At 41.6% G+C, this 13,283-nt stretch overlaps 1 protein-coding gene across 1 annotated transcript in view; it reads right to left on the bottom strand.

Annotated features, from left to right (window-relative positions):
* Nucleotides 1–3,726: 3,726 nt before the first annotated feature.
* The window catches only part of RIOK3 (RIO kinase 3), a 13,851-nt gene continuing 4,294 nt past the window's right edge, over nt 3,727–13,283 (bottom strand). The window contains exons 3-13 of the mRNA XM_018566752.1: nt 13,021–13,166; nt 12,828–12,935; nt 11,575–11,684; nt 9,432–9,575; nt 9,192–9,319; nt 8,667–8,849; nt 7,317–7,476; nt 7,098–7,178; nt 6,245–6,334; nt 5,243–5,350; nt 3,727–4,327 (exon numbers count right to left, since the gene is read on the bottom strand). Of these exons, the coding sequence (XP_018422254.1) occupies nt 4,220–4,327; nt 5,243–5,350; nt 6,245–6,334; nt 7,098–7,178; nt 7,317–7,476; nt 8,667–8,849; nt 9,192–9,319; nt 9,432–9,575; nt 11,575–11,684; nt 12,828–12,935; nt 13,021–13,166 (1,366 nt within the window). The 3' untranslated portion in view covers nt 3,727–4,219. The remainder of the gene's footprint in view (nt 4,328–5,242; nt 5,351–6,244; nt 6,335–7,097; nt 7,179–7,316; nt 7,477–8,666; nt 8,850–9,191; nt 9,320–9,431; nt 9,576–11,574; nt 11,685–12,827; nt 12,936–13,020; nt 13,167–13,283) is intronic.

Raw genomic sequence — 13,283 nt, 5'->3', positions numbered from 1 at the left:
TCTCCTCCTGGGTTGATTCTGTCCTGGTGCACCAGGCTTGTCCCCAGTTGTAGACAGGAGCCCTTCCAGTGATAATGCCTTCTGATAGAAGTAGGGCTGCCCTTGGGATGGAAACGCAAGGAGCTTCCATTGATGTGCCCCTTGGGGTTGGTGTCCCAGAGAAACATAATGGGAATGGGTCCCCACAGTATGGCACCTGGCACTAGGTCACATCACCATATTGTTTTGGCACACACCCCTTAAGCAGGCCTTTTAGCTAGTCTGGAGGAATTTTTATACCGGCCGCAAGGCCAGCCGTGTACTGCACATGGCACTTGTTTATTTATAGCACTTTTTTTACTCCACAGACTACAGAGGGTGCAGGTCTTCGGGGGGCCTACCCTGATGTTGGGGGAAGGATCTGTGGCCTTAAAGTGTCTTTTTTCTTCCCCCATTTAGGGGTCTCTCTTCAGTACTTGCTGGAATGGCTTCAGCTGGTCCCTAAGGATCAGGCTCCGTCTGGCACTACCGCTAGGTGGATTAGAGTGCCTTGCCCCCCACAGGTTTAGGGTTATTGTGGCCCTCCTTTCCAGCAGAAGACCACCACTTTTTGAGTTCACTGGTGTGTGTATCACAATGCACGCATTGCGGAGCTTAAAAAAAAAAAAAAAAACAGTGGAGTGCTGCTGGTTACACAGGGAATGCTGCCATCTCCCAGTGTGATCTCCAGAACGGAACTATCAGTTTTACAGATGTGCAGGAGACACGGCACCCAAGGTAATTGCCTCTTCTACATTGGTCCAGCCCTGATTGCAACATGTGTGGAGAATTGTGCTGCATGACCAATCTACACTATACATGAAGTTTAGGTTGGACATCACCGGAAATAATATCAGAAAAAAAATAAAAACCTGAGAGCTGAACTCACATTTCCCTCTCACTGCTTCACACAACTCTTTTCAATATGTATTACTTTATCACAGGGGTAGGCAACCTCTACACACTAGCTAGGGTGAAACTACAAGTCCCATGAGCTTTGCAAAATTCTGACAAACACAGGCATGACTCCCAGAGGCATGATGGGCACTGCACCACAGAAGGTTGCTTACCTCTGCACAATTGGATCTTTGTGAGCTGGCCTGTTAAGATTTAAGTAGAATTACATTCTGAACGTAATGGATTGTAGTAAGAAAAATCCTCACCCAGTAAAACAAGGAGATCCCAAGTACTTGTAAAGCATGGGTCCAACTTTCATTTTGGGTAAAGCAGAGAAGGGATACAACCTCTGTTAGGCTTCCAGGGAGTGTATTTGAGAAATTGGTCTAGTTCCCCTAGCTAGACTCTGTTAGGCTTTTATTTGGTGTCTGTACCTTCCTGTCCCAGGGACACCTACACCTATTTCCTGTAAGAGCATCATAGGGACAGGAAGTGAAGGAAATCTCCTCAGTCACAGGCAGCAATAAATAAAATTTAAACAAAAAACTGACAGAAATTTTAACTTTTTCCCACTGTATCCAAAACACTGTGGCTGAAATTATGTTTTAAAGAGGAACTGAACTTTAGACATTGTGCTTATAAAAAAAAAAAAAAAAAAATAAAAAAAAAAAAAAAAAAAAGAAAAAGAGGCAGAGGACAAAAGGGCTAGACAGCAGTTTTAAAAAACAAAAACACTGGGCACCTTTCCTGGTGCAAATAATCTTTTTATTGTACAAAAAGAAATGTGTAAATGAATGGTGCTCACAAAGGAGGCAGGTTAAAAACGTATTGGACATAAAATCCTAGAAGACATTCCAAGTGGGGAAATCAAAGGAGCAGTCAGAAGGCCGTCCAAAAACTCTTCTTGAACCAGCAGGAACAAGCAGACACAGCTGAACGCATTTTCGGGGATGACCCCCTTCTTCAGAGCTGGACTACTCAACTAAGTACAAATTTATACTGAGTGTTCAATCATAGACCTCAATGATTATTTGCACCAGGAAAGGTGCCCGGTGTTTTTGTTTTTTATGCAGACATCCCTTGTCTGTTATGGGGCAGCCTGTCTGGATTGCGAGAAACATTTCGGGGCTGGAGGAGGTTTCTACTTGGCGCAGGACAGTTTTTTTCGTAGACAGCAGTTTTGCCTGTGGTCTCCCAGCTGATCTTTTCCCATTACTGACTTATAATGGCTTGTTCTGCACTGTGTGGGAGAGGTAGGGTTTCGCTTCCTCATGTCAAAGCCTCCAGCAAAAAGAACAGGGAACCGAACAGTGGTGACATCACCGTATCACCAGAGACCAGAAGTCAGAGGCAGCAGTGCCTTAGATCTCATACTCAGGACCTACGGATTTCTGCAACAGGAATGCCAGGTGTCCCCATTTAGATGCAGACCAGGTAACGGCGGCCACATCTGTAAGTGCAGATGCGGTATGATATGATTACATGCAGTTTGGAATAGATCACTGGACGCAGGACAGTGTGTATTTAGAAACAGCAAAAGAAGAACTGGGGCACCACAACCTAGCACCATAAATCAGGGGTGGATGGGACAAAGAATACAATAAAGTACAATGGGACGAATAAATACAAGCAGCATTTTCCTCCTCCGTAGTCACCGGAGCTCTATTTCAACTGCCACAAGCATCGCATCCGACGCCTTCACCTATATAACGCCAGACCAAATTGGGACTCCATGAGACTATCCCCAACCTCCAGGAACACTTAGGACCGCCAATCCACAGCATCTGCCCAGGCTTTGAAGTGATGAGCTCCTTCGTGTTCGCCAGCCGACCTTCTCCGATAAAACTACATAACATCCTGTGTGAGGGTGAGTGCATACACTTCTTTTCCGCTTCAATAATACCAGTACATTATTTGCATCTCTCCTTGTGCCTGGCTCCTACACCTCCATCCCCCACCGTGCGGGTCAGAGCTCCTCTCACCACTGGATGTTCACCAGCTTCACTTAGACGACACCACACTGCTCCATATTGATTTATTTTATTGAGCTCCTATCAACCCTCCAACATGTGAGTGCAATTATTGTTTGTATTCTTCATCCCATCCACACCTGATTTATTGCGCTAGGTTGTGGCGCTCCAGTTCTTTTATAGCACACACGACACCCCAGTCTGATTCTACCAAGAGCTGCACACCAGCGTATGACACACAAGCCCATCCGGAGAACGCTTGCAACATTGGACTTTCTTTGAAATTTAGAATTTCCCCGGCAGATAGGGGACTGCAAAAGTGATCAGTGCATTGTGGGTGCAATGTACAGGCTCCCGCATTGTTCCAGGCTACAGACCTCCTGTTATCGGGCTAGAGGAAGTAAAGAGACTCAAGTGTAGTGATGTCACCTGCCCTAATGAGTCCCTCTGCCGCAGTGGCAAACGGGAATAGTAGTCTTCCCCTTCAAAAGATAACTGTGAATGGCTGATGCCTTTAAGATGAAAGTGTAAATTAAAAAAAAAAAAAAAACAAACACATAACTCTTTCCATTTTTATTTTAGCACTGGAGATTACACTGATACATGAGAATTGCATTAATGTTATGCGCTAGTCATTCAATGTATGCAGTAAAGACAAAGTTTAGTAAAAAGCATGCTATTGTGTTAAGTAATGATAATATTCTAGAAAAAACTTCTCGTCACTGATTAGAGTCAAAGGATAAGGTTATTACTTAAATTTAAAAAAAAAAAAAACTATTCTGGTTACTATATATTTAGATTATATTATCTCATGTTGGTGTTTCGACAAAGACATATACTTATTTATCAATGTTGTCAGCACCCTTTGGACAGCTTCGTATCATTCCAGAAGTTACTAAAATGCATTTTTGCTCAAATTTGGAGCAAAAATGTTTCCCCTTCACTCTCAACGCCTTAGTAAAGTTATTTCACGTTCACAATATCTATTTATTTTTTTCTTTTAACCAGTCACCCTAAACACACTTTTCTGGATTCAACCCATCTGCTGTCACATGGCTCAATGAGAAGCAAAGCAATTGAACCATCTTTTTCATAAAAACTCTCAGAGCAAAGTCTGCACTTCTGGTGCCCTTCCAAGCCATGTTGGAGGGTTGTGCGCAGACATGGTACTCTGGGTCGGAAACTGTGTTCTCTAGGGTGAGTGGCGATCTGCATCAGCACTTCCAACCTGCATTAGGCAGGGAAATGAAGCACTGCGTTAATGCCGCCAGGAGACGGCAACCATTTTTTGCCATGTTTTTGTACAGTAACTCTGTACGGGCGTCACATCGGGGTTATTCATCATATAGTCCGGGGGGTCCATCGTCATCCTTCTGGAAGGTAGAAACCTTCTTTGCACGATTTTGAACATGATCTTCATTGATTTTCTCCAGGGCTTCAATCTAGAGGAAACAAAAAGTACATCACATAATGAAATAAAATACAATGTACATTTCCTTTTTGGTGAAGGTGGTGAAAAAAACTGTCAGGTTTTTCTTTTTGCTGTCTGTGTCCCTGTTGGAAAGATTCACCCTCTCTGATTTTCCTGATCACCAACTCCAACAGGAATGAAAGTGAGGGTAAATTTTAAAAAAATCGATCTGCCACCAGAACAGAAACAGAGGAGAAATGGGGAAACCTGTTCCAGAGACAACTCTCTAAGAGGGGATTTGCCTCACATTGGAAATATATCGTCCCACTTTCAGTTGAGTCTACAGGACAGGAAGTAAAGGGAAATCTCTCTGATGAGACGCAGTGGGTTTAACCGTCCCCTGCTATATTCAATATAAAAACATTTTGGCTTTAGATATACTTCAAATTGCAAATGCTCCAAGCCTTTGAAAATGTCCCCTTACCACACACATTTGTAGAGCAGTGAATGTGATGTATACCAAACATTCACTGCAGGTGTATCTTTCTAATCAGCGTTTTGTGACCATCACATTTACCGCTTTTGTTAATATGCCCCTTAAAATGAACCTGTACCAATACAGGGAAAATAAATTAGCTCAGTTGAAATTCCCTTCCCCAGTATTACATATGTATCTTCCATTTGCTTCTCTGCTGCTAAGAAAGTGACTTGGAACTTAAGGGCTAAGGACTCTCTCCCATGCCCATGTGACTACACTGGGCCAATCCTGTGGGAGGAAGAGGAGCGAGATAGATTGCCGATAGATAGAATGGTGCTTCTTTGGATAGTGAACATAATCTTTTCATCTGATCTGGTCTCAATCTACAAGACCATGCAGCATTATGAAGGTCATGTTAGGCCTTCTCATTCAGTGCATTAACTAAAAATAGACTGTAATGTTGTTTACCTCTGCCAGGAAATCCACTTGATTATCAGAAGTAATATTCAGCCCAGAGACTATATTGAAGAGGTCACGTTCATTGGGAGTCTCTGCAACACCGCATTTCTGGAAGAACTGATAAGCAATGCAAAGAACAATTATTTTAAAATATCTTTTAGTATAGAATTGCCTCAGCAAAAAAAGATACATGTCGTTTGTGTACGGCCAGCCAAATCTTTTACTTCAGTCGTAGATAAGTAGGGAACTAATAAAATCCCTATCAGGATTTTACTGCTAATCGAAGTACCGTTAAAGAGATTTAACCCACTGCAGTTTTATGTGAAAAATACGATCACAATACATTGGAAAAGTGTAAAGTAGAAAAATCAAGTTAACCAAATGGTACCGCTAAACAAAATCATGAATAAAGCGGGTGAATCCAGCTGTAAATTTTAAGAAATATGGTTACAGTGGACAGTTATTGCAGATGTGGTTGAGTCTAGTGGTTCTGGATGACCAATAAAGTTTACTCGGGCTCAACCTGCTGAGCAGTCTGCTATAAAGTGCCTACTCTGCTGCAATTGCATGTAAAGCCTGACATGTTAATTTTTTTATGTTTTGTAAAGTACACTTATGTATCACCTTGTATAACTTGCTACTGCCCCATGAGTGGTATTACTACACTAGTAGATGAACAGTTGCTGGAGTCTGCGCTGTCCTTTGTGATCTTCTACTGGACAGGAAGTGTTGGGGCAAAAATGTGAAGCAATGCTTCGCAGGGCAATATATATTTGTTTGAACTAGATTCATTATTGAAAAAGTTTGAGACTGTAATACTACTTTAACGCTAACAAAGAAAGTGATGTCCCTCTCCTGGTTGCGTTGCCTGGCAAAGGTGTATGAGCCACAACAGTGGCTGGGCATTATTACAAATCCTTTGGGAAACAGGAAAGTTCATATGTGTATTTAGTTTGCGTGGAGCTTAGCTTTAACCCCAACACCACAGTTTTTTTTTTTTTCCTTACGTACCTGTGACACATTCCTGCAGTCCCTGTACAGAAATTCCAGTCCATGTGGATGTGTAGGCTCAACTGACTGACTGACATCAATAAGCCAGACCTGCAGGAAGAAAATCGTTTTCTGGTTAACCATTCCAAATTAAAAAAAACCTTTGCTAGTAAGTCATTGTTACAAAAGAAATGTATTTACCTTAGACGTATAAAAGTATATAGCAAGTGAGCAGTACTATAGCGTACACAGAATCTGAAATTGAAACTGTAGAAAAGCTTAAAGCCCAACTTCAGGCAAAACAAACCTCCTCTAACCAATCCTGCATGTTTGTTTTCTTACTTTGACAAGCAAGGTATACTCAACTAAATCCACCATCTGGAGCCCTCACTGAGGCCATTGCCGTTTGCATCACTAATAAGCCCCTTACAGATGTGTCCGTGCCAGCCGGTCCACCACCATCCCATCATGCTGATGTCAGCCCTCTTCTGGATCCTGAGAGAACCCTGCCACTGGATAGCCAATAGGATGTGTCCACGCCATCCAAGCAGGAACACAAACACCCTCCCTTCGCTGCCGCCAGGCAGTGAAGGACTCTGCCTTATGTAAACAGAGGAGGCGAGAAGACTTGGGGCTCAAGTGTCATGTGACCACAGCTTTAGGCAAGTTTTTCCCCATGCATGCGATCGCTTAGAAGGAGGTGGTTCATGTTCTACCTAGCATTAAGTTTTAACTAAAAAATCTGGAGCAATTGAGTCCTAAACAGTTTGTGTAAAATGATTGTTTAGTCAGTAGCCGAGTCTGGATATATATATAACTGTTCATTATGTAAACCTGAATTCAGCCTGAATGAAATAGATCCAAATAGGCTTACCTTCCCATCATGCCACAGCATGTTATATTCACTCAGATCAGCATGAACAAGATTACACTGGTCATAAAGCTGCTTCATCATCTAAAAGGAAAGAAGACAAGAATCACTAAACCTAAATGTGTTCCAAGATTTAAACTGGTCAAGCAGTTCTATAAATTGCCTCAAATGTCAGTTATCTAACGGACACAAACTTTACTACCATAAGAACCGGAAACTTACAGCAAGGACCTGGAAATAAGCAACGTTGGATTCTTTCACACCAAGCTTAGCTTCTTTAAGGGTTGGAGCAGGTACCTGATCCTTCCCAATAAAAGACATGACCAGGACATGCTTCTTTAACATAACAACCTCTGGGCAAGGAATGCCAGCCTTCTCCATTCTGCACAAAAATAAAAATACATAAAATAAATCACAAAGAGGAATCAAAGAGGAAATGGATATACTACAGCTTATAAATATTACACTGGTGTGGTAGGTACTGTTTGTGGTCAGTTGCACTGACCACAAGCTGCATTTACCGTATTGCTTGCTGATGTGACGCAGACATCCAAAATCAACTGCCAGTATAAATGACATAGGAGGACATGCCTGAGGCCATCAACCTTCCTCAGAATGGCTACAGAGTGTATGTGTACAGTCAGCATTACCCTGCACAGTTTCCAAGAAAACAAAATAAAATCGTTTTGCTAGTTTTGCTTCAATCATTCTGCTAGTTGTATGTGCCATTCAACTCCCAGACTGGAAATCTGCACAAAAAGGTGTATGCACCTTATTTTCTGTGGCCCTATTTTTTATGTGCAGTAAAATTGGCAGCCTTATACACAATAAATGTGGCCTGTAATAGGATTAAATGATGTTGTCTGGTACCATGGCTTAAAGTGTTGCTAAACTCTAAAAAGGAGTTAAAAATGCATTCAAGTGTCCTAATTATTAACAAAAACTGGAGTTTATTTGTGTATCACTCAGCTGTAGATCCCCAAGTCATCTTTGAATTGGTGCCGACACCGTCCTCCTTCTGGAGGGTGCCTACTTTTGATCCCCATGCTCCTGTATGCGTTATAAAGTAGCCACCGCTCCAAGCTCACTCATGGGATAGACTACAACCTAATGTTTAGTTTACTAATTTGTATTGAGATTGTAGTCCATCGGGGAGTGAGCTTGGAGCGGTGGCTACTTTACACACACAGAGAAAAGGGGAAGAAAAGTAGTCACTCTCCAGAAAAAAAGACCACTGTCAGCACCAATTCAGAGATGATTTGAGGATCTTCAGCTAAGTGATGCACAAGCAGGATATATTTCTGTTATTAGTTAGGGTACTTGAATCCATTTTTAAGATTTAACTACGGAGTTTAGTGTCACTTTAAAGCAAATCAGTGCTCAGTGCTTCTTCCTGCTAACCTCTACTAAAGTACTTGAATGCACTTTTAAGATTGAACTCCTGAGCTTAGTGTCACTTTCATCCTGCAATTTTATTCTTAAGACTCAATCAACCCTCTTCTGCAGCATTCCTCCTCCACCCGCCATTGGTTTATTTTGGTATACTTCATTGCAGCTTGCAGCTCTGTATACCTCTTCAGGTTATGCTTTTCCTTCTCTGCCCACATTCGGATGATCTTGCGTGGATTCAACTTGCTGAAACGATCCTTGAACCTGTAATCATCCTTAATATACTTGTCTCTGTTCTTAAACTCATTTAGCGTTGTCTTGAATACCTTAAGGGCACATTCAGCAGGTATTTCCTGGCCTTCAATGCTAGAATACAAAAAGAAAATCAACATATCAAGTAAACCGAGGCATGGCAGGTAAAAACATTTTGAAGATCAGTCCACCAAAAAATGATATATGATATGCTATGGATGCAGATTGACTGAGTCAGCTTCTGACTTGTTGTGCCTGAATAATCCAACAGCATGATTGCTGTACTCGAACAGCACAAACCCAGAAACTAAGGTGCAGAGCTCATACCAATAGTCCTCAAGACAAACAAGAAATCTGCTGGTGGTTTAACCCTCCCACCATGTACCAACAATTGAAATATCATATATATTTGAGTGGGGTGATTCTTTAAGACACAAGCGTTTATTATTCTAGTACCTTCCTCCATTAGCATGAAACACAACTGATTCTTTCCCAGTGCTCACACATCCATTAATGGTGTCCAGTATCCCAGCATTCACCATTTTATACAAAAGCAGTCTAGTCTTGGGGTCAACCGCTTTTTCCTGCAACACATTAATGTGGAAAAACGTTATTTAGAGCCGTCTACATAACAAACAGCATGCACATGGGTAAAATAAATAAAACTGTACAAGAAGAGGAAGGAGTCAGACTTACGGTTGTTGACACTTCCTTTTTGTCATGCACTCTGGCACTCTTGCGCTGTTCAGAGATTGAGTGTTGCTTTAACGCATTGAAAACCTGATTGGACAACTTCAAATCCATTCCGATTCCATCTCCAACTTGAAACTCTGGAACAAACTGAAGGGTTTAAATAAAACGTTAGGTTCACTATTTATATCACAACAAATATACAACATATGTTACTAGTGCAAATTAACAATTTTGTGCAACCAAAACGAACCTGTCATTAAAATTGCTAGACCTTATTTTTTATTTTGAGGATAAAAAGGTCACTCTGTTACCATGTTAGTCCTGAAAAACACGTTCTGTCTACTTCTGGCATACACAGATAAAGCTGGCCTTGGGTTCTGACCAAACGTGCTAGCCAAGTTGCAACTCCCTCAGTGGTATTTGAACTTAACCACTAAAGGGAATCTATAGTGCTTTTCTACATTTTTATCTCTGTTCAGTACAAAAAGAGTAAATGTTTTTTTTTTTTTAGGCAAGTAATTATGAGAAACTGCATATGAACATTTCATATTTAACACACTCAGCCAGAGTGGGTCTTGCGTCCGCTAACCTCAAGTTTTCTGCAGTACTTTTATTTTAAGATAGAAAATGACCCCCTATTTTGTTGCATTGACAATTCACATAGAAAAGAGCCAGAGGACAAGGCCACTCACTTCCTTCTGGTGCATCTCAGAGCTCTGAACAGTGTCATTTAAACAGAGAAAGTAACAAACTGTCCTACTAGGAAACCCAGAATAACCTGTGGACACAGTGCTATGGACATTATCCTATATTAAAAGTAATCTTTTCCAAAGAGTAATATAGGGGCTGGCGTTAATTTCTTCAGAGAATGCTAGTTGTTCAACTGTTAGGCTACCACACTAGTTTTACATAGTAGGTAAGGTTAAATAAAGACACAGGTCCATCCAGCTTAACTTGTGTGCTTTCGATAATACAAAATCCCTGCCCTACATACAGCGTACAGACCTTAATGAAAGTAATAAGTAAAGCACTTATTAAATTGTCACATGCGTCATACAGTCAACGTTTCGGGGCCACTTAGGTCCCTTCTTCTTGGCGACATAGTGGCTGTATGACGACAATGTGACAATTTCATAAAAAGTGCTTTACTTCTTGCACATATCATCGAGTGCTGGTGACTGCTATTATGGATTATACGCTTGTGTGTTTTAACACACTGGCATGGAACAAGAATGCCAGTTCGAAAAATCACATGGCCTTATCTCAGCACTTGCTCTGGGACTTATTAAAAAAATTGATTTAAAGGAGAACTATGAGATGAGTGATTTCCACTCACCTCTGTGCTAGCCGACCTGTGACAATGAGTTCTAGCTCCGATCTGCCAGCGCTGACTGGCGGAACGGACGGGGGAGGGGGCGGGTACAGCTGGCTCTGCCTCTAGATAGGCAGAGCCAGCTGTCACTCACGCAGCTGGGCGGATCCCGGCACAATTGTCGGGATCCGCTTCAGCTGCGGCGTCTCAGTATACCGTGAGCTACAGCTCGGGGTATACTGAGCTTAGGGTAACGTGAGGACGCTAGTTTGTGTCCTCCCGTTACCCTAAGGAGAACTATGGGGAAAAACACTGACCCCATAGTTCTCCTTTAGAAAGTAGTTATGATAGCCAGGCAGTTAGTATTTGCAGAATTAGAGGTCAGCAATGAAACCCTTTGTGTTTGTCTAATGAAAGGTTTCCTTTAAAATGTTGTTTATTAAAAAATATTTTACATAAGCAATAATAAAATTGAAATAAAATATCAGTTTGTAAACGATATACATCTCCTAATGATAACAAACTGGCGAGACAGTGCTACATGGTTAGCCTTACTGGGAACACTTCTCTCTGGGTACTCCGATTTCCTCCCACACCCACATTTTGGCAAGTTAACTGCCTTTGATCAAAATAGCTGTTGCGTACATGCTCGTGCGTGAATGACTGATAGAGATGGTAAACTATAAGCTCCATCAAAGCAGAGGCCAATATGAATGAAAAGTCAATGTCGGTGTTGCAGAAATAGGTCAAATAAACAGATCTTGGCATATTGTAAAATACTTTGATATTCTGATTTTCTTAAAGTATATAATAAGAGCATTCTCCTCTGCTTACGTTCTCCATCCGAGCTGTATTCTTCCTGCCGCACACTACCTCATCGTGTTTGGTTGTAATGTCTTTACCTTTACCAATGAATCCTTTTTTAGGGGTGGTGGTTGGTTTATCTGCATTTGAACATATGATAACATCACTGGAATACAAGTTTGTAATATATAATATTTCAAGAAAGAATACTTTTAAAATCATAAAGTGTTGGGCATAGTAACTGATGAATTTACACTGGTCCCAAAGTGGACACTTTTACAATGTAATCAAGCCTTAGTCTAACCACGGGTATTAATAACAGTTCAGATCTGTCAGGGTACAAGCTGTCTTGTTTACAATGATGCATGCCCTGGAAATGTCAATTCTAATCCCCAATTTGCAATTTAGTCAGTCACTGACCCTAAAAAAAACAAAAACAAGTGCACATTTTATGTCCTGACAGCTGATATAAACCTCCCCGTTTCAGGTGACTTACCAAGCAGTCACGTAAGGATGACAGCCCTAAAACAAGCACCCTGAAAAATAAGGCAGCAGTGGTAGATCTCGAATCTCTGTCCTGCAGAGTATCTTAGCCCAGATGCTGATCCTGGATGATTTCTGAACATGGCACCAGCCATCTGGACATAAAAGCAGATGAAGGCATCAAAAAAAAGGCACTAGCTAAAGGCATAGCAGTAGGCATCGCACTTACGCCAGCTGGCCTGCTTTAGGCCCCATTCACACTAAGCGATACTTACCTTGAGTGGATTTCCGCGCGACTGTTCGGGCGACCTTCACTGTCGGGCTGCATTCAAAAAAAGAAAAATCGCGCGGGGAAAAAGGGTCCTGCACAAGCGACCCGCGACATGGAGCTGTACATTAGAACAGCTCCATTGAAAATCATTGGACGGCGACTTCTCGCTGCAAATATGCACGATATCGCGGCGGAAATCGTGCAATTAAATGCACAGTGTGAATGGGCACTTAAGGTTGTTAAGAAAGCTTCGTGTATCTTGTTAAATTCTTGCCAAATCTCTTTAAACACAGTGATTACAATACACAATGAACCAATTACTTTGTGTTTAGGTGCTTAAACCGGATTTGGACAAACCTGAAGTCTGGGTGGAAAGACAGACACTCTGTTCTGTTTTACTGATGACCTGAACCAATTAGCGTATCAGAATTTGAATGCTAGAGCTTATAGTGGCAGGCTGCAGGAATCCAGTATTATGTCTCAACAAAGTCAAGTTACACCCACCATACAGAATCCCCTGTATCCTTACCAGCTTTATATGGGTCATGGCGTGTATCCTGCCAATCAACTTCATCCTCTGAACTGTCACTATCTTCACACGCATGCACCTTGCGATAGTTTTCAAAGGATATGGAGACTGCAAACGACATCAGAGTACCATGTGTAACTAGATCTAAGTTGTATATTCTTGTCCACATACTGTCTTCATCAGGACACCTTACCTTTACTGTCGCCATTAAATTTCTTCTCCTCTCTTGTGAGCTGAGCATCATACTCTTTATCAAACTGCATCTGAAGCATCTGAGCCAACTTCTCATCACTTGATGTAGCAATGTTCTCACTGGTTAGGAAAGCATCTTCATCAGCACTAAAAGAAGAGTACAAGATGCAGTTGAACATAACCTATTCAACTGACAAGACACATTGTTAAGGTTATCCTGGAAAGGAAAGGGGGGGGGGGGGGGGGGCAGACAAAAAAACACGT

This window comes from Nanorana parkeri, unplaced genomic scaffold (assembly GCF_000935625.1).
Source record: "Nanorana parkeri isolate BGI_ZX_2015 unplaced genomic scaffold, ASM93562v1 scaffold971, whole genome shotgun sequence".
Taxonomy (NCBI): domain Eukaryota; kingdom Metazoa; phylum Chordata; class Amphibia; order Anura; family Dicroglossidae; genus Nanorana; species Nanorana parkeri.
Note: the sequence above shows the minus strand (reverse complement) of the source record. Positions and strands in the feature narration are given on the sequence as shown.